Source organism: Crinia signifera, chromosome 6 (assembly GCF_055691185.1).
Source record: "Crinia signifera chromosome 6, ASM5569118v1, whole genome shotgun sequence".
Classification (NCBI taxonomy): Eukaryota; Metazoa; Chordata; class Amphibia; order Anura; family Myobatrachidae; genus Crinia; species Crinia signifera.
In genome coordinates this window covers 246817748-246838537 of record NC_139222.1, presented here as the reverse complement: position 1 = coordinate 246838537, position 20790 = coordinate 246817748, and the positions used below count along the sequence as shown (strand labels likewise).

Sequence of the window (20790 nt, the reverse complement as noted above, 5' to 3'; positions counted from 1 at the left end):
TCATGCCAACTTTGGGTTTGTATAAGACACGAACCTAATCTATCTAGCAATCCCTTCACTTCCTAATTTATTATTATTATTTTTTTTTATATACATTCAAAGGGAGACATTTACTAAGATGTGTATTCTGCTTCACATGTGATGTTGCAATGGGCAGCCAATCAGAATCTACTACTTATTCATTTTGGCACCCTCTAACCTTGATGGCTAACCTTGACACTCCAGCTGTTGTCGAGCTACACATCCCAGCATGCTCTGCATCATATTTAGCATGGCCAAATAGCAAAACTAAAGCAGAGCATGCTGGGATGTATAGTTCAACAACAGCTGGAGTGTCATGGTTAGCTATCAAGGCTCTAGAAGATAGTAGACAGGATCTGATTGGTTGCCCATAGCAACATCACTTGTGACTACTTCACATAATACACATCTTAGTAACTTTCCCCCAAAATGTTTACAGTAAAATTGTAGAATTTTCTATCGTAATTGTACTTATCCATATACACCTGTTCTTGATTATAGCAGTATGGTAATTAATGCCACAACATATGGCTATGACACACAGCTAGCACATAGCTGATCTATCTGTTAAACCATCTCAAAGTACTTAATACCTTGGCTGGTCACGTGAGGAGGATTTCAAGATCTGACAGGAGAGACAATCCTTGTATGTGTTGCAGCCTGCCCAGCTCCAGGGAATGAGCAACGGTTCTCAACTTGTTTTATAATGAGGCCCTAGTGGACTGCAGGCCCAATGTGGCCAAAAACATGTTTAAGTTCTTTTAGGTCTGTCTATATTGCAATAATTGTGACCTATACTTTGTGTTTGTACTTCGGTGCCAATTTTCAGAATAAATTTGCCTCTGCAAACAAAGGTGCTCGTGCTGTGCATATGCCCCGGTATGGTATTGTACAGAGAGAGTTAGATTTGGTTGAGTTATTTTGTTTCTGTGCAGGGTAAATACTGGCTGCTTTAGTTCTACACAGCAATACAGATCTCACTTTGAAGTAAAACCCCACCCAACTCTAATTCTCACAGCACATGTTACATCTGCCCCACCTGCAGTGCACATGGTTTTGTCCATTTGAGAAGGAATTTGCCTTTGTTAGTGAACCAGAATAAGGGCCTATGTCTAGGTCAACATTGACAAAAGGTCGACCTGAAAAAGGTGGACACATGAAGTTTGACATTTCGTATCCGTGTTAACACCTGAGCAGGGAAACCCCCAATGATTATTCTGTCCCCTTGCATCGTTTAGACCTGTCAGCCATCCGGATACCATGTGCAGCACTAGTGCCAAATGATATTGCAAAGTTAAAAACCATGATTCTTGATGACCAGTCTACAGTCTCCATATATCATCTGCCAGTTCTACATGTTGTCTATATGACCTAAACCCAAGAAGTATCTGCCCTAATACTATAAGCTACATTACCATGTCCATACCTCTTCTTAGGGCCACAGCCAGGTAATAATGGGACCTTCAGGCTGCTGTGTTTGGGAAACCTGATCTGATGGGATTGTCAAAAATATTTCATCCCACGTCATGAATATGGAATTCAGTGCGATGGACACAATGGGGGCGATTCATATGTGCACGCTGTGGTCCGAATCCACTCCCCCGGCCCATGGTGGGGGTTTGCGCATGCACGATTATGCGCATGTGCAACCCCAGCAGCGTGTTTCGGAGTTTCATGCCAATAGAAACACTGGACGTGCCCATGAGAACGCAGGCATGCCCCTGTGTGCTCTGGGCGGGCAGCTCTTGTCACATGACGTCAGTGCCCGCCTCTATTTCGGCCATCTCTGTGGGGAGGAGAAATCATTTGAGGGTCCATTAATATAAGCGCACACATGATGTGTACTACAGATGATAGCATGGGGGAGGGGGGATGTGTTCGGTGCGGCAAAGTTTACCTGCTCGCTAGGCAGCGAATCTACACAGCCCAATTCCAGAAGGACACGTTGCACCCACCAGCACAATGCTTATTGAATACAGATGGAGCCAGGGGGCGCATGCGCACGAGACACGCAAGCGCTCCGTGGCAACCGAGCTTCCCCCGGGTCCCCATCGCCCGTCCCCACCAACCCTGCCCGTCTCCCTGAAGCGGAGATGGGCAGGAAGACGCTGACCAGCCGCCGTGATACTGGGACGCGAGTGAGATGCAAGCGCGTCCCAGTCGCCATCTGCCGGCACTCGCCAGAGGAGAGGATCTGGCGGGCGCCGGAATTGAAAGAGGCTGGCTCCATCTGTATCTACAGATGGGGCAGGTCCCATCTTGGCAGGGGATGGCGATGGCGCCGCCATCCCCCACCAGCGCCATCTGTATAACGAGAAGGGGACGCGCGTGCACGGGAGGCACGCGCGTCCCCTTCTGACGGCGCTTCCAGCCGCTCCCCCGGGTCGAGGCGGAGACGGACAGGGTTTCCATCGCCCCGCCGACGGAGATTGAGTCTCAGTCTGATGGCTGGCGAGGCTGCTGACCAGCCGCCGTGATACTGACGGCGCTTCCAGCCGCTCCCCCGGGTCGAGGCGGAGACGGACAGGGTTTCCATCGCCCCGCCGACGGAGATTGAGTCTCAGTCTGATGGCTGGCGAGGCTGCTGACCAGCCGCCGTGATACTGACGGCGCTTCCAGCCGCTCCCCCGGGTCGAGGCGGAGACGGACAGGGTTTCCATCGCCCCGCCGACGGAGATTGAGTCTCAGTCTGATGGCTGGCGAGGCTGCTGGCGATTCGACAGCCAGGATGAGGCCTGCCCCATATGTTCATAATTGTATTGTAAAGCTGGCCATATACATGAGGAAAGGAATGTGCAGTTTACAATTACAGACTTAGGCAGTATTCAATGCTGGTGGCGAGCTGTGACAGCGAGCAGGGTCAGTATTCAACTGACCCCCTGCATACGCCGATTCCCCCTCGCTCCATTTTTGGAGTGAGGTGGAAACATTGTATGCAGCCGCTAAAACAGTGAGACTCGCGGCTGAATGAAGCGGGCTCCCTGCATTAGCCGCGAGCCTCGCTGTTTGGGGGGAATCCTTGCTGTCCTCTGACAGTGAGTATTTCCGGAATATTGAACAGGGTGAACGGCCGGCGCAGGGGTTAAACGGCGAGGATGGATTTGTTTTCGCCGATCCCCACCGTTTAACCCCCTTGGCTGGCTGAATACATCCCCTTGTGTTTATGGGTCTTCTTTAGAGCCTCTGCATGATTATAGGTAAGCATGCTCTTGCTGCATGAGATGCATTCCCTTTATAAATTCAATTCTGTTTACTGTCTCTTCTGCCGTGTAGGGTCTGTTATCTATCTTGCGTAAATTGAAAAGTGCTCCAGATCAGGAGGTACGAATCCTGCTCCTGGGTCTCGATAATGCGGGAAAAACCACATTACTAAAACAGTTGGCGTCAGAGGACATCAGTCACATCACCCCAACACAGGTCAGTGGTAGACATTTATCTGGTAGATTTATTATTCTCATAAGTGTCACAACTTACATTTCCAGCCAGGGCCTTATCTGTGTATAGTTTGTCTGTTCTTCCCAGATTTGTATGGGTTTCCTCCCACTCTCCAAAAATGAACCTTTTGGTGTGTTTTTGAGAATTGATACTATAAGCTACCCCATTTGTGTCTTCCCTGTCTGCATGCTCCCGTCCAGAATGTAACCTCACATGAGCAGAGTCCTCTTCCCTCATGGGATTTTTCCATTCTTAATGCCCCCATTTGAGGTATCTGGATATGATCCAATGCGCACTGGACCTGGCATCAGATCGAAATCCGAAGTAAATGTCATAGAATAGGATAATTTTTTTTTACTGCATTTCTCAGCCTGTTGGGTGTATGGGTGCCTTTACTCCGTACTCCCTTCGACGACACTAAATCTCTCAAATTAAAATTTAGTGTCGTTTAGTGGCGCAGCTATGTTTTATATACCCTACACTTGTCCTATATTATCTCCAACTGTAAGTCGCTGTTTTTTCTTGTCTATGTACTCTGTAATTGGCCACTGCAGATCCCTTGTGGCACCATATAAATATAGGATGGTGATAATAATAAGCTCCAATTGGACTCCCATGAATGACAAATAACCACTACATTAAATGGTAACGTTATATAAATAAATGAGAAAATGAATTTCATGTAAAAAAAAAAAAAAAATCACTTCTACATATAGAAGAATAAAGTTGTAAGGCAAATCCTTTTGTGCATTGCCTTATAACTTACAATATGTGGCATGTTATGACTTTGTCACAATCTAGATTTATCTTAGTACTTCAGTTTTTGTAAATTTGTCTGGGTAATAAGTTTATAACAGCAGAGTTTTCAAAGATAAACATCATAAGCAGTGTTTATAAAGCGCGCGGAATTGGGTATCTAGATGATAAATATACATGGTCTAGGTACATAGTCATTTTTTTTGTCTTGACATTTGCCATGACAACTTCTTGTACCGGTTGGCAAGCTAAAATGTGGGCCTTTCCTTCCTAAGCCGTAGAGTCAATCCCTGTGGAAAGAACAGAGGCAGGTATGCCCACCTACTCAGCTGTCCAGTTGTATATAGGCCCATTATTGCTATAAGGCAGGGCTGGCCAAATGGGTCCTCAAGATCTAATAGCCGTTGTTCACATTTTCCAGGTGACCTCGCTGGTCCACAGGTGTCATTAGTGACACGTATTTTTAAAGATGTGCTGCATTCAGTTGGTAGATCTTGTGGATTGGTTTGACCACACCTGCTATAGGGCAACATTGTTTGCTAAGCAGAGCTTCCCAATGAAGATTTACACAACTTGGAAGTTTGTAAGTGTGGTTATGTGTATTTATGCATCAGTGTCCTCTATATAATATAGAGGTCATCGGTGACCAATATACTGTATTGTGAACAGAGAGCACCAATGACCATTATATAATGCACATCGCACCTGTGACATCCATGGACTACAAAGCAATATAGTGACCAGCACTTTGGCCTTCACCTTTCAGGCCTAGCTCTCACACCTCTTTTCCAACTTCAGTCTTTCCTTAACCTTCTGGGTGGCATTCCCGGGAATTTTCGGGGCTCAGCTGCACTGCCGCAGCGGGCTGTCCCGGAAAATTTCCAAGACAAGAGGAGAGGTAGTAGAGTAAGAGGATGTTGATACTACATCCTCACTTGCAGGGTCAAATGAGGAGAAAGTGCCAAAGGGGAAAGGAAGTAAACAAGTCACTGGCTGAGGAAGAGCATGCCGTTTCATCTTGGAGTTTATCAATCTTTTCCTTGAAGAAGGAAGCAAGTTATTGTATATAGATAGTAGATGGTGGGGGAGGGTGAGGGAGGGTAAAGAAGGGATTTAAATGTATTAAAACAGTGTTGGGGTTGGTGGCATGATAAGAGAAGAGAGGTTGGACATATATTTGTTTCTTAGTGTCCAGAGCATTACATTAGGAGTGGTAGGTAGTCTTAAATGTGAGGAAGTCACTTAGGTTCCAAGATTTACACCACTGATGATCTACTCTACGTGATAGATTTTGTAGGTGTCCTCAGGGGCGTAACTATAGCACCGCAGCCCCCGCCACCACGGGGGGGGGGGGGCGCTGTGCATGTGGGGGCGCCGGGGGCTGCGGTGCTATAGTTACACCCCCCCCAATCCCCTGCAGACTTGCGTATCTTGCTGGTCCCGGCGGCTCCGTTCTTCTGATGAGGATCACCACAAAATGGCCGCCCCCATATAGCAAACAGTTCTCTGAAACTGTCTGCTGTATGGGGGCGGCTATTTTGTGGTGGTCCTCAGCAGATGAACGGACGGAGCCGCCGGGACCAGCGTGATAGGTAAGACTGCGGGGGAGGGGGTTAGCATAGGTGACCGGGCGGGGGGGGGTGCTTGACGCGGCGGCGGGGGGTGGGTATGGGCGCCCCCCCCCCTAACGGCAGGGGGGCGCCCAAAACGTAGCTACGCCACTGGGTGTCCTGTTGGTTTAGAGTGCCACTGTTTATATCTAATGCTACAAGAAAAGTTGGTGAATTCCTGCCTGTGTGTAGTCCGTATTGCTCTTGGGGTATCACCTACCACCCTTAGAAATAATCATATTATCATATAGAGCCTGTGAGAGTTCATACAGTTCCAAATTTCTGTGTAGAGGTGGCATCTAAGCCTATGTGGATTGTGAGGAGTATCTGGAGCAACTTCATCAAGTGCTATGCATACATAATCTGTGGGCAGCGTACAATAGCAGTCCGTACTTACCCTGCAGAGAAACAATATAAATGTATTTTCTGGTTTATTTCCAAAACAAAATCACTTTCTCATTCAAGATTTCCCTAATGCTTTGCTTTATTATATCACCGTCAGTATCTCTAACATATCCACATCTCCAAACCAAGCCTCATGGACCCCTCTCTTCATAAAAAAATATCATCCTTCCTCATATGTGCTAATTCGCTACAGTGACCACCCACCTAGCCTCTTCCCCAGTTCACCCTTTTTGTTACACCTCTTTTATCCTATCAATATCCCTGCCACCAGTGTGCCTAACTTTTCTCTAGATTCCCCACCGGCAGCGTTGAACTTGCCTTTTGTCCTAGTGGCTACAGGTTAATTGAGTGCGGTCTTGCTACCTAATCCTGCACCCACCCACTTTTCTGATGACACCCCATTACTACTGCTTGATGTCTGCAATTTGCCCAATCCCTCCCTCTACTTATCCTTTCACCCTCCTTTTGGTTGTATCTTTGTATTCTTGTATACTGTGTTGCTTATCACTGTACCGCACCATATACATAAATGATCATTAACCTTCATTTGTGTAGACCTGGTGTAAAAATGTTTCATATAGAAATATTCCTCATTCATTGCATTGTTTTGCAGGGATTTAATATAAAGAGCGTCCAGTCTCAGGGTTTTAAACTCAATGTATGGGATATAGGCGGACAGAGGAAAATCAGGCCGTACTGGAGGAACTATTTTGAGAATACAGATGTATTGGTAGGTATATTTTATAGTAAACAAAACCCCACTGAATTTGTACTTGGGTTGTACCAATTCCTTTCCCAAAAAAGTTGCACCCTTGTGTCTGATGCACTCTGAGAAACTTTGCATGTGGCTATTATATGACAAATGTATTTTTATTTAAGGAATAAAAAGGGGTAGATGTGTTACCGGTCATGTATGTAAGAGGAAAAGTGTGGCAAGTGACAGGGGCATGGTTATGTTTTGTGCAGTATATAACCAGCAGTGCCTCCCCATCCACCTCAGTGGTATTATACATAGTATAAGGTTCAAGTCAATTGATGGTTAAAGAAATAGACAGTCTGCACCACTGCCTAGCTGATAGTAGCATATTATGGATGTCCTGGATAACAATTCCTAATAGATCTAGATATCTCCAGAACATAGGTTGAAATAAATAGCAAATAGAATATTACAACGATGAATATATGGGCAAAGCAAAATATTTAGTAATAATGGGAATGCCCTAAAGTTGCTAAATAATAATTCTATGTTTGTTTTTCTTAGATATACGTCATAGACAGCGCGGATAGAAAACGTTTTGAAGAAACGGGACAGGTCGGTATTGTCACTAGTTTAGCATAATATTTCTTATAAAGTCATAGGAGTCTCAGGACCAATTACAATTTAATAATTGGGGTTAGTGCTCGGCTATATGTGCTCCTAGTAGTTATAGCACTGAGTAAAACTGGTACAAGATAACAGTGAGTGTATAATAAATGACATCGAATTCCATTCTCAATGTTTGTTGCCTGTAAGCAGTCAGAACCTAACCTTGGACTTCAGTAATTCATCTAAATGGATGGTTGGTTGGCAAAGATGGGCGCAATTAAACCTTTATGCAGCTAATCCCCAAATTACACAGAGTATGGACACCGCACAATATTCAAACAGAATAGAACAAAGAAAAAGCGTAAATGAAAGGATAGCACTCGAAGGTAAATAAGAGCAAGATATGACACCTTGTAACACGTGATAATAAAATATCACACGGATATAACCATATACTCAGATTTGGTAAGTTGTTCAATGGTCCGCAATTTCAGGGAAAATTTGTACCTGGAGTGCAGTTTCTCCCCTATTACAAAAAACAAGGGGAGAGAATAGAAACGGACATGGTGCAGGTCATTTTATTAAAAATGATTTTAATAAGCACAGTGCACTTACAATAAAGTGACGTAATAAAGGCACAAGACAAATGGTCCCAGGCAAACGGCAGGGTCTCGGGGTCCCCAACCAAAGTCCCGTAGTCCGGACAGGAACTATAGTTAGTGATCCCAGCCAGCACATCGTCTGCAGGGTTCCACAGGTCCAGAAAGGCGGAACGCGTTTCGGGTATTTCCTTCGTCAGAAGAGTGTATATCCAAAGTACTGGGTATATACACCTTAAGAGCCACGTATTTACAGCTGATTAAAAACGTCGCTAACCGGTGTCCAGATTCCGATTTCCCCATTTCTGCACTTTCCAATATGGCCGTGCGTTCCATTTACCGGAAATGTCATTGTTTGCGTTCCAGCAAGTGGAAGTGGCCATATAGCGCATCCATAGCCTTTCCATCCCTTCTTAGAAGAGATTTAGGGGGGTATTCAATCGCCGGCGACCATCTCCCCGGGCCCTATTCAGTGCTGTCTTCCCGACAGCATTGAGTAGGGTTTCTCGTCAGAACGAGCCTGACTTCACTAGCTGTCGGGCTTGTTCTGCCAAGAACGGCCGGTCAGTGGCGAGCTGCCGGCTGCAGCTCGCCTCTTCCCAGCCGCAACTCGCAGCCACGCCCCCTTCTCTCTCCCCGGCAGGCGGGACATTGAATCACGCCTGCATGTTCTCGGTCGAGCTGACCAAGAACGGGACAGGGTCACGGCGGTTGAACAAGCTCACCCGCCAGTCCATATACAGAAAAAAACATTAATAATCAGGGTAACACCAACACCACCAATTGAAAAAAAAAATGTTTTTAGGTAAGGAAGGGTTTTAACTCAAAATCACCGTTCAGGCCCCTGGGGACAAGGGTGCCTAAATGGTGAATCCACCACATCTCCGTCTGCAATAGACGTTTGTCTATATCTGCTTGCGCCATTTGGGTTGAATTCGTAATGTAACATTCCTTAGCCTGGTGAACCACTCTGCAATGTTCTAGAACAGTGGTAGCCAACCCTAGCCCTCGTGAGCTACCAACAGTTCACATTTTCCAGACAACCTAGCTGCTGCACTCATTAATCACTGACACATTTTAAAAGATCCACAGCTGGAGCTAATTAGCTCACTTGTGATTCTTTGAGGAGACCTGCAAAACATGCACTGTTGGTAGCTCTCGAGGACTAGGGTTGGCTACCCCAGCTCTAGAACATGGTTCACCAGGCTAAGGAATGTGAGATGGGACAGTTCTAAAGAAGCATGTTATGATTGCGTCATTAAAATTGAGGACAGTATCAGGATTGTTTTTGTAAACGGCGCTTTTCATTGCTTCCCATAGGTAATTATCTGGGGGGGGGGGGGTGAAATTGGACGTATGGGGAATCCATATGTCCTTTGAGATTCATCTGTTCCCAAACACACAGTTGTACCAGTGATCTCTGAGTGTGTGCACTTGGAAGCAGCCAAGGGAAATGTTATCCTCAGAAAATGTCCAATGGGAGGTTATGGGATAGCTGCAGGGGTATCTCACATTGGGATGAACGCTTGTTAAGTGACAATGACAAACCGGGATCACAGAGTCACTGGGAGGGAGAGAGGGTGCTTGGTGCCCAGTGACTGTATGCTCACCTTTAGTGCAGCATGATGAGTACAAGTTGTAGTTCTATAATTGTATGTGTTGTGTTAATTGGATTATTGGGTAAACAGAATACAGGGTTATTCAAAAGTTGCAGTACACCCTTTAAAAAAAAAAAAAAAACTGCATTAAATGTGAACAGTTGAGTACACTAGTAAGGTATGTAAGATGGGCTTTCTTTTAGGGTATGTACCGAACATGGGCGCCATTTTGAATGTAAGTCAGTTTTCACGTTTTCTGCACAGTTATTGAAACAAAAGGGTGTACTGCGACTTTTAAATCACCCTGTAGAACGTTTTTGCTAAATATGGTCCTCCCGTGCATCATCACCCAGTTGATGTTCAAACCAACTTATATTGGTCATCAACCTCTTAGGACCAATGAAAAGTTTTTGTTTGTTTTTTGCATTTTAGGAGTTGGCTGAGCTTTTGGATGAGGAGAAACTGAGTGGAGTCCCTGTGCTGATCTTCGCTAATAAACAGGACTTGCTGACAGCTGCACCGGCCTCGGAAATTGCTGAGGGCCTAAATTTGCACACAATCCGAGACAGAGTCTGGCAGATCCAGTCCTGTTCAGCCATCACAGGAGAGGGAGTGCAAGTAAGCAACATAGAGCCATATTAACTTGTATGGAGGATGTTCTGTATGTTAGTGGTCAGTTCAGCTGGTGCCCATCAAATTGTACAGATTGGTTTCATTCTATCTCCCAAAATGAATTAATATAAGGGTGAGTTCTTGTACATTGCATTCAATGAGCAACAGTGAATCTGTTATAAAAACAGCAGTTACACAGACCACTGTTGCTCGTCCAGGGAACAGGGATGTAGAACCGTGCAGTGGTACAACAAGCATTAAGAAAGCGGAGATTGTGGCTACTTGGTACCATTTCCCTCCCTCCCCAGGGGTGGGCTGAGTCCATGGTGTCTGCTGCCTCTGAGAAGCAGCTGTCAATGCCCTTTCTCTGCCTGATGTGCCACTGGGCAGCTTTACAGAGGCCAGCTTTGTAGGCACCGGGTGGTTAAACACTTGTAGCCTAACCATTTTGATTACCACCTGCCCCACTCTCTCTCTAACTTACCTTACTTTCTTACTAGACATTTGTTTAGATAGTTATCGGCTGTATGTATAACTAGATCCATCTAGATCAGGCATGTCCAACGTTGGCCCTCCAGATGTTTTGAAACTACACATCCCAGCATGCTTTGCGACACTTTTGCTATTAGAGAATGCTAAAACTTTTGCAAAGCATGCTGGGATGTGTAGTTTCACAACATCTGGAGGGCCAACGTTGGACATGCCTGATCTAGATAGTGGCAGGTACTCAATTAGTTTAGTAATACCTTTCAGGTGCATGGAAAGGAGGGGTAATACTGAGTAAGTAACAATCCATGGTTTAACAAGCAAGGAGCCACATGATAATGGCTCCTTACTTAATATATCAAAACGAAGAGCTACCTACCTTGGACCAACCCCATAATACTACTCCATGTGGCATATCAGGACCTGCATCTCCTCCTAATGCAGGCTCCTTTCTGCCTCTAACAACATACATATAGATAATGGCAGGTGCTCAATTAGTTTAGTAATACCATTCAGGTGCTTGTAGGAGGGGTAATACTGAGTAAGTAACAATCCACTGTCTCCAACTGAAATGTCTGTAATCAAAGAGAAATACATTATATCCAGGGTGGTCAAACCTGTCCTCAAGATCTACCAACAGTTCATGTTTTCCAGGCAATCTATGGATCTATAGTAGGAATGAATGCAGCAGGTTTACTTTGATAATGTGACAGTAAGGACTACAGCTGTGCACCAGCTAGGGGGTTTGGGAAACGTGGACTGTTAGTTGATCTTGAGGACCAGTTTGGCAAGCCCGGCACTATATGGAGAAATGTATTTGACCGCACCTGTTTTTTTTAGTTTTTTTTTTTTATTGAATTCAAGTTTCAGACCCGTTGCCAGGTGTATATAATCAAGCACTAGCCATACAGTCTCAATTTGTAATACAAAATGGGACGTTCTGAAAAGTTCAGTGACTTCAAGCGTGGTACTTCGAAAGGATGCCATCTTTGCAATAAGAGTTCGAGAAGTTACCTCTCCTGCTCGTTATTCCACTTTCAACTGTAATATGGTATTATTAGCACAAATACTGTGCGACAGGAGCTTAATGGAATGGGTTTCCATGGCCGAGCAGCTGTATGCAAGGCTCATATCACCACGTCCATTGGCAAGCGTCGGATGGTGTGCTGTAAGTCACACCAACACTGGACTGTGGTGGAGTGACAAACCAGGCTTCTCTGTTTGGTTGTCAGAAGGGTGAATCTGGGTTTGCAGATGCTGGGAGAATGTTACCTGCCTGACTGTGTAATGACAACTGAAGGAGGGTTCATGGTATGGGGCTGTATTTCATGGTTTGGGCTAGGCCCCTTATCTCCAGTGAAGGGCAGTCTTAATGCATCAGCATACCAAAACATTTTAAACAATGCTATGCTTCCAACTGTGGCAACAGTTTTTTATTCCACCATGACTGTGCCACAGTGCATAATGCAAGGACTATGAAGTCCTGGTTTGGTGTGAAGAACTTGACTGGCCCCCAATCGAGCACCTTTTTTGATGAACTACAAAGGAGATTGTGAGCCAGGCCTTCTCATCCAACATCAGTGCCCGACCTCATACATGCTCTACAGCAGTGGTGTCAAACTCATGCTGTTGTGGAGCTACACGTCCCAGCATGCCCTGCCACAGATTTTATATAATGGATTGCTAAAACTGTGGCAGGGCATACTGGGACGTGTAGCTCCACAACAGCTGATGGAGCATGAGTTTGACATTACTGCTGTACAGAATAAATGGGCACAAATTCCCACAGAACACTCCACAATCTTGTGGAAAGCCTTCCAAGAAGAGTGGAAGCTGTTCTAGCTGTTAAGGTATATGCATTTGAATGCAAGGTCATTACAGTCCCTGTTGGTGTAATGGACCAGTCTCCAAATACATTTGTCCAGGAAATGTAGAGGGAGAAATGAACGTCCCTTCTAATAGGGTATGTAAATAAAAGTCCTCCGCTAAATACCTTGTAAACTACACACACAAGTGGTCAAGACAGTATTGTAAATTACCATAATTAAATGTATTTGCAACAATTAATTTTGATGTCCGCTTGGGGTAGGCCAGAAAATACATCCACAAAGAAGGACTTTAATATTGGAAATGAGAAGAATACCGTATACGCAGTTTTGTTTGTTATTCCTTTAATCTCTTTAAATTTTTAAAAAATATGCATAATTACCACTATCATTTGTTGCAATTGGATTAATCAGAGAGGAGCATAAATATACTGTATTTATGTTCTACCAATAGACCGATGACGCTCTACTCTACATATATGGGATGCAGTCAATTTACTGTCAACCATTGGCAGACAGTCAAAATACCGAAATGTTCAAAATGCCGACATGGTAGAAATGCTGAAAGTTTAAATGTCAACATGCCCAAGTCGACGTGAGTTTTTCATGATGATTTTTCTTTGAAACTGACTTAACGATCCAATGTGGCATAATCAGATTACAATAATGTGAGTAGCGCAGCGAGGCACCGTGCCCGAAGCATGGTGAACACAGCAAGCGGTACACTTATGTCCATGTCGACATAGACAGCAAATAAAAAACTGCCATATCGACTTTTTTAACATGTCGACATTGTAATTGTTGGCATTTTGACCATGTCACCGTTTTCACTGTCTGCATAATGAATGTCAGCATTTTAAACATGTCAGTATTTTGACTGTCTGCCAATGCTTATTGGTATTTTTGACCATCTGTATTTTGAATGTCAGGAAATCCTATTGAACCCAGGTATATGCGCATTTGTTATTTCCAGGTCTGTATTGGGTTATCAATGGGGCCAGCAGTGGGATGTCTCCATCTCCATCCAATCAGGTGCTTTCTCATGTTCTAGTGGGCCCAGGCTCCATGTGCTGTACACTCAGAGTTCATTAGCTGTGCAGTAATTAAGAAGTGTGCCATTTGGAGATAAGGTTAATGTGATGAATGATCCTTGATTGCGAAGTGTTAAAAAAAATAATATCGTTAAGTAAAAAAATAGTAATGCTACTATACATGGCTCTGGGATATTAAGCAACAGTGTGAGAGGAACAGGAGCTGCAGCTTGTTGCTGGTCCTAGTGCATTGGTTCTGAAACTGTGTCCCCAGGACTCCTAACAGTTCATGTTTTCCAGAACACGCAGCAAGTGCACAGGTGTGTTACCATCTGTCACATTTTGAAGTTCCACAGTTGACCTTGATGTTCCAAATCTACTCTGTGGCGATATTCTATTTTCAGGGATGGCGAACTTTTGGCCCTCCAGCTGTTGTTGAACTACACATCCCAGCATGCCCTGCAACAGTCTTAGCATGTCCAAATAGCAAAACTGCAGCAGGGCATGCTGGGATGTGTAGTTCAACAACAGCTGGAGGGCCAAAGGTTCCCCATCCCTGTTCTATTGGAAACCATGAAAGTCAGCTACTAAGTAGCTAGGTTATCTGGATAATAATCTATAACTGTAGCCCTGTTTCATAGTTTTAGTACAAAATATGCTAAAATGTTAAACAGCTGAGAACACTGAACATCTAGAAGTGCAGGAGTATTGGGGGATGTGGACGTGTGCGTGCAGGTGGGGTAGGAGGGACAGTGTATTACATTATCTGATTCAAATGCACTCCACCACAATATGTGATATTAATCATTCGCATCCTTGTCAAAACAGTTTAACCCCTTAAGTGGTGGGTTTTGCTGGGGCAGGACAAACCTACTAGGGCAGGTTTGTCCTGCCCCAGCAAAACCCACCACAGAATCTAGGAAGCCACCGCTCCTCCGCTCCCCCCCCCCCTCACCTCTGCTCCAGCGTTAGTATGCTGGAGCTCCCTTGCTGCCGCCTGTCAGTCACCACACAGGTGGCAGGCTCGGGGATGTTTTGCGGCGGCTCAGGAGGAGTCGGGTGCCTGAACTCTCCCAAGTCCCCCCGAGCCGCGCCTACCATCCCCGAGCCTGCCGCCTACGTCACAGTGAATGGCGGCTGGCGGCAGGAGAGCTCCAGGTACGATCGCTGGAGCGGAGGGGGTGGAGGCGACAGGAGGGGGGGGGGAACCCCTAAAGGTAGTGCGCCAGTGGTGCTCCACTGGAGGCACCACTGGCGCGCACCTAATGTAAAGTGGTATGCCCGAAAATTTTCTGGGACAGCCCGCTGCGGCAGCGCAGCTGAGCCAGAGAAATTTCCGGGCATACCACTCAAGGGGTTAATCAGACACGCCATGAGGTTTCCCATTTTCATAGCTATGGAAAGCTTAAAAAAATACATTTATAAAATACTTGACTATTTCTTATAGTTTTTTTTTTTTTTTTTAATGATCCACTGCAAATTATTTATGTCCATTTGCTCCAATCAGAGCCACTTACACATTTGTATGATTCCACTTTAATTTAATAGATTTGCATTTTATAGTCCATATGACACCGACTTGTGTTATTCTATATAATATATTACTATGGACAATAACCTTGACGGTACAGTACATGACTTTCTGTACAGTCCCTTATTTTATCCATCTCGCCATCAGCCTAATAATTGTTCTCTTTCTCTCTAGCCTTCCTAATGTTGTGACCTTTCCTTTCTGCCATAGTTTCTAGAGACCTGCATGTCACTGCCTTCCTCCACAGCTGTGACCCTTCCCAGCCTTAGCCATGTCCCTTTTCTATTTAAGATCTCCCTCTCATCCCCCATCCCTCAGTCTTCATACAAACTTTCGTGCATGTCTATATAATATGTAATTTACATGTCCATATCAATCTGGCAAACAACTGGCTGTCTCTGAGCCTAAAGCTGTGGCTGCCTCTCCCTATTACAGCTGTCTGAGCCGTTCTCACTCATCCGCTCCTCTTCCACCCCCACCCCCTTCCCTTTTCACACACAGTCTGTCTCTGCGCTTCAGATAGGTTTACCATATTGATGAAGGGTTCTAGTGAGAGCTACATACAGCACGGATGCATTTTAATCACACCTCCCTTACAGCATGTCATTTTTATAACTGTCCTCTGTAAAGTACAGTAGCCATGATATGATAGACGCTTCAGTGTGCGCTGAATTCCAGCCATGGCTGCACACCTCTTATTGGCCCCTGTGGGCAGTTGGAAGAAGCTGTTACAGAAGTAGAAATAAAAGCTCCTTGGCACTAAGAAAATATGTGAGGGAAAATATAATAAGAAAATCTATATATAAGCTGCCAGTCTCTAAAATCAATACCATACAACACTAAAAGAGACCATGCTTATATCAAAATACTTAGCACAATACATCAAGACCTGACAATACTGTGAATAATTATATATATATATATATATATAGCATCCTTGAGAAAGTGCCCATCGTGGCATGAAACTCGTTGGAGACTTAAGGAGAGGAGAAGCTATCTTGAAGCTACCCAAAGTACCGATACGCCAACCGCTGACGTCACCGAAGCCATTACAGAAGATTCCATCCAGCGGACAGCATTGCGCTGAAGAATACCGCTGCGTCTGTAAGGTTAGGGAAAGTAGGGTCAGCAAAAATTTCTCTTCCTCTCCCACCCTATATCCTCCAAAAGGAGTGTAAACATTATTTTACTAATCTTTTCACCCCCTAGAATCTATGAGAGCTGCTCGATACCATTAGCACAGTCAATTTAAATATATATATATATATATATATATATATATATATATATTAGTGCAGGGATGATCAGGCACTCCACATCACTGACAGGTAGATGCCCTGGTGCCACCTCCAAAATAGCTTAAACAGCTACAATATATCTGGTACTCCGACAAGCGCGGGGGGGGGGGGAGCGGCACTCCACGGTCTTCAATAGTGATAATAATTCACAGCAAAGATGCAGCAATAACGATATATTTGCATAGGTGCAGCACTCCAAGAAGATGCTAGTGCAGTGTCAGTCGGGTGCCCGCTCAGATGCACCCAACCGGACCGGCAGGTGTGATATATAGCTTGGTAGACTGCGGCACTCACAGACGTTATAACAACGTTTCAAGCCTCCATGGGCTTTTTATCAAGGTGCATTAGACTAATGCACCTTGATCACAAGCCAGGTTTCCTGTTTGATTTATTATTACGCCAGTGAGTGCCGCCGTCTACCAAGCTATATATATATATATATATATATATATATATATATATATATATATATATATATATATATATATATATATATATATATATATATAGATGAAGGATGAAAGAAGCGGCACTCCAGGTCTTAGTGAAATAAAGATGTTGCTTTATTTTAAGATTACATTCTACGTTTCGGTCTGTTGCCAGACCGTCATCAGGAATGAATTAAAACAAGAACAGTGCTCATATTTATAGGTACATTCAAACAGTGAAAAAAACGTGAACACACCCGCCCCCAGTGCATCTGTGACGTCATCAGCGTTGGACCCGTCCGTTGCTATGACCAAAATTACAGAGTGGGTACATAGTAGCATACAAATAATATAGTACATGTGAAGAGAAGCTGTAAAAGATACAATTTGTAGGAGAGAACAGCACCTAGAACGAAATAGGTCAACATGATAACATTGTTTCAATAAACAAACATTAGGATTGCGCTTTGAAATACATTAGTATCTTACGTGCGCTGTACCGTTTTAGAAAAAACTCTCAATGAGTTAATTACTGCTCATTGTTTTAACAGGTATGGGAAACAATCAATCAATAAAAACTGCTAAATGAAAGGTATTCATTAAGTCCGTACGGCTGGACGGTATTAAGCTGAGAGATCCATTTAGTTTCTAACTGCAGGAGGGCTTTGTTTCTGTCCCCCCCTCTTGTATTTACTTTAACATGATCTATCATTTTATACCTCAATTGCGCCAGACTATGCTTGTGTGTTTTGAAATGCTTTGCTACTGGTTGATCAATAGCCTTACCATTGATAGCCCATTTGATGGCACTGCGGTGTTGTGCCATTCTTTCTTTGAAAGTACAAGAAGTTTTGCCGATGTAGTATTTATCACACGGGCATCGGATGTAATAGACTACGTATTGACTATTACAACCCAGGACATGTTTGATTCGAATCTTTCTACCAGTATGGGGATGCATAAAATGGTCCCCCGTTTCCAGGTATGTGCAGGTGGTACAACCTGTACATTTGTAGACTCCTGGTTTTTTTGATAAGAAATGTGGGTCCTTTGTTGGTGTAAATTTGGAGATGTCAGAATGGACTATCATGTCTTTTATGTTTCTGCCTCTTTTGTAGCAGGATAGTAGGCGTGAGTTTTTTAAGGTGGAAAGTGCAGGGTCACTTTGAATTGATGGCCAATGATTTCTGGCTATCTTATTGATGGCATTACTTGCTGTAGTGTATGTGTTTACCCATACCATGGTTGGGTCAGCACTAGAGCTCTCCTTGGGAGGTGGTATCTTGGGTTGTGCTAATGCTCGTTTCATTGCTGAGTGAAGAGCTTTGCTGTGATATCCTCTTTGGAGGAATTTCAAGCGCATACGTTTTAATTGGGTCTGCTCATCTTGTGGGTCGCTGCAGATCCTGTGTACCCTCAGGAACTGCGAGTAAGGCAGTCTTTTTATAAGGGCAGGGGGGTGAAAGCTGGAAGCTGACAGAAGGGTGTTACAGTCTGTCGGTTTAGTAAAGAGGGATGTCTGTAGTTTGTTTCCATTTTTGGAAACTGCTACATCTAGAAAGTGTAGGCTCTGCTCTTGTATGTCAAATGTGAATTTGATGTTAGCATCACCTCTATTGGCATCCTGCATCATTTCTTTAAACTCCTCTTTTGTGCCTAACCAGACAATGAATACATCATCGATGTACCTTGTATAGAAATGTATCATGTGTGCAAATTTATGCTGAAAAAACAATTTTTGCTCAACAATAAACATAAACGTATTAGCATAAGCAGGTGCGACGCAGCTGCCCATCGCACACCCAAGTACTTGTTTATAATAGACATCATCAAAAACAAAGTAATTCCTGTCTAACGAAAGTTCAAGTAATTCAAGGAAGAAAGGAATAGGTGGTCCAGAATAAGAGTCATTGTTAGTGAGTAAGTGCTGGGTAGCTAAGACACCACGTTCTAAGGGGATATTAGTATATAAACTAATAACATCTGCTGTACATAGTAAAGCGTCTGTAGGTAGCTCACCCAAGTCTTGTAGTTTTTGGAGGAATGTGTTTGTATCCTTGAGGTACGTTGCTTCTTGTTGGACCGCTGGCTGAAGAAAAAAGTCCAGGTATTTAGCTACTTTGTAGTACACAGAGTCTCTAGCTGAAACTATCGGCCGGCCAGGTGGATTGATGCGATCTTTGTGCAATTTCGGTATTGTGTAGAACAGCGGTATTTTTGGATTGTCCTGTTTAAGGGCTTCTGCAGTTTTTTCGCTGATCCAGTGTAGTAATGTCGCATTTTGTAGCACTTGGTTTAGTTCTGTGTTGTAGACTTCAGTAGGGTCCTTTGGTAAAGTTATGTATACAGTTTCATCTTGTAGTTGCCTCATACATTCTTGCCTGTAGTCAGTTATGTTTTGCACAACCAATGCCCCGCCCTTATCTGCCGGACGGATCGTTATGTCTGTATACCCTGACAAGTCTTGTAGAGCTTTATGTTCTGATTTGCTGAGATTGTGCAAATGTGCACTTGGATCTTCTCGAAATGTTCTAATCTGGTCAGACATCACATTGGTAAAGCTTTTTATGGCATGGTTGTTGGACACAGGGTCGAATGTGCTTTTTTTCTTGATTGGACAAGTGTCCATCTCGGCTGGCGAAGGGGTCCGCGAGGAGAAATACTCTCTGAGTCTGAGTTGCCTTCCAAACCTGTTGGTGTCAACCAAGGAGTCAAACGGGCGATGTTTATTGGTGGGGACAAAGTTTAATCCTTTGCTGAGTACCTCAGCAAAGGAGCGAAAAAACTGCAGAAGCCCTTAAACAGGACAATCCAAAAATACCGCTGTTCTACACAATACCGAAATTGCACAAAGATCGCATCAATCCACCTGGCCGGCCGATAGTTTCAGCTAGAGACTCTGTGTACTACAAAGTAGCTAAATACCTGGACTTTTTTCTTCAGCCAGCGGTCCAACAAGAAGCAACGTACCTCAAGGATACAAACACATTCCTCCAAAAACTACAAGACTTGGGTGAGCTACCTACAGACGCTTTACTATGTACAGCAGATGTTATTAGTTTATATACTAATATCCCCTTAGAACGTGGTGTCTTAGCTACCCAGCACTTACTCACTAACAATGACTCTTATTCTGGACCACCTATTCCTTTCTTCCTTGAATTACTTGAACTTTCGTTAGACAGGAATTACTTTGTTTTTGATGATGTCTATTATAAACAAGTACTTGGGTGTGCGATGGGCAGCTGCGTCGCACCTGCTTATGCTAATACGTTTATGTTTATTGTTGAGCAAAAATTGTTTTTTCAGCATAAATTTGCACACATGATACATTTCTATACAAGGTACATCGATGATGTATTCATTGTCTGGTTAGGCACAAAAGAGGAGTTTAAAGAAATGATGCAGGATGCCAATAGAGGTGATGCTAACATCAAATTCACATTTGACATACAAGAGCAGAGCCTACACTTTCTAGATGTAGCAGTTTCCAAAAATGGAAACAAACTACAGACATCCCTCTTTACTAAACCGACAGACTGTAACACCCTTCTGTCAGCTTCCAGCTTTCACCCCCCTGCCCTTATAAAAAGACTGCCTTACTCGCAGTTCCTGAGGGTACACAGGATCTGCAGCGACCCACAAGATGAGCAGACCCAATTAAAACGTATGCGCTTGAAATTCCTCCAAAGAGGATATCACAGCAAAGCTCTTCACTCAGCAATGAAACGAGCATTAGCACAACCCAAGATACCACCTCCCAAGGAGAGCTCTAGTGCTGACCCAACCATGGTATGGGTAAACACATACACTACAGCAAGTAATGCCATCAATAAGATAGCCAGAAA

General features: G+C 44.0%; 1 protein-coding gene across 1 annotated transcript in view; it reads left to right on the top strand.

Moving 5' to 3' along the window:
• Positions 1-20790, top strand: part of ARL3 (ARF like GTPase 3) — a 52271-nt gene that overhangs the window by 8720 nt on the left and 22761 nt on the right. The window contains exons 2-5 of the mRNA XM_083149242.1: positions 3295-3438; positions 6841-6957; positions 7489-7539; positions 10163-10348. Coding sequence (XP_083005368.1) covers positions 3295-3438; positions 6841-6957; positions 7489-7539; positions 10163-10348 — 498 coding nt within the window. The remainder of the gene's footprint in view (positions 1-3294; positions 3439-6840; positions 6958-7488; positions 7540-10162; positions 10349-20790) is intronic.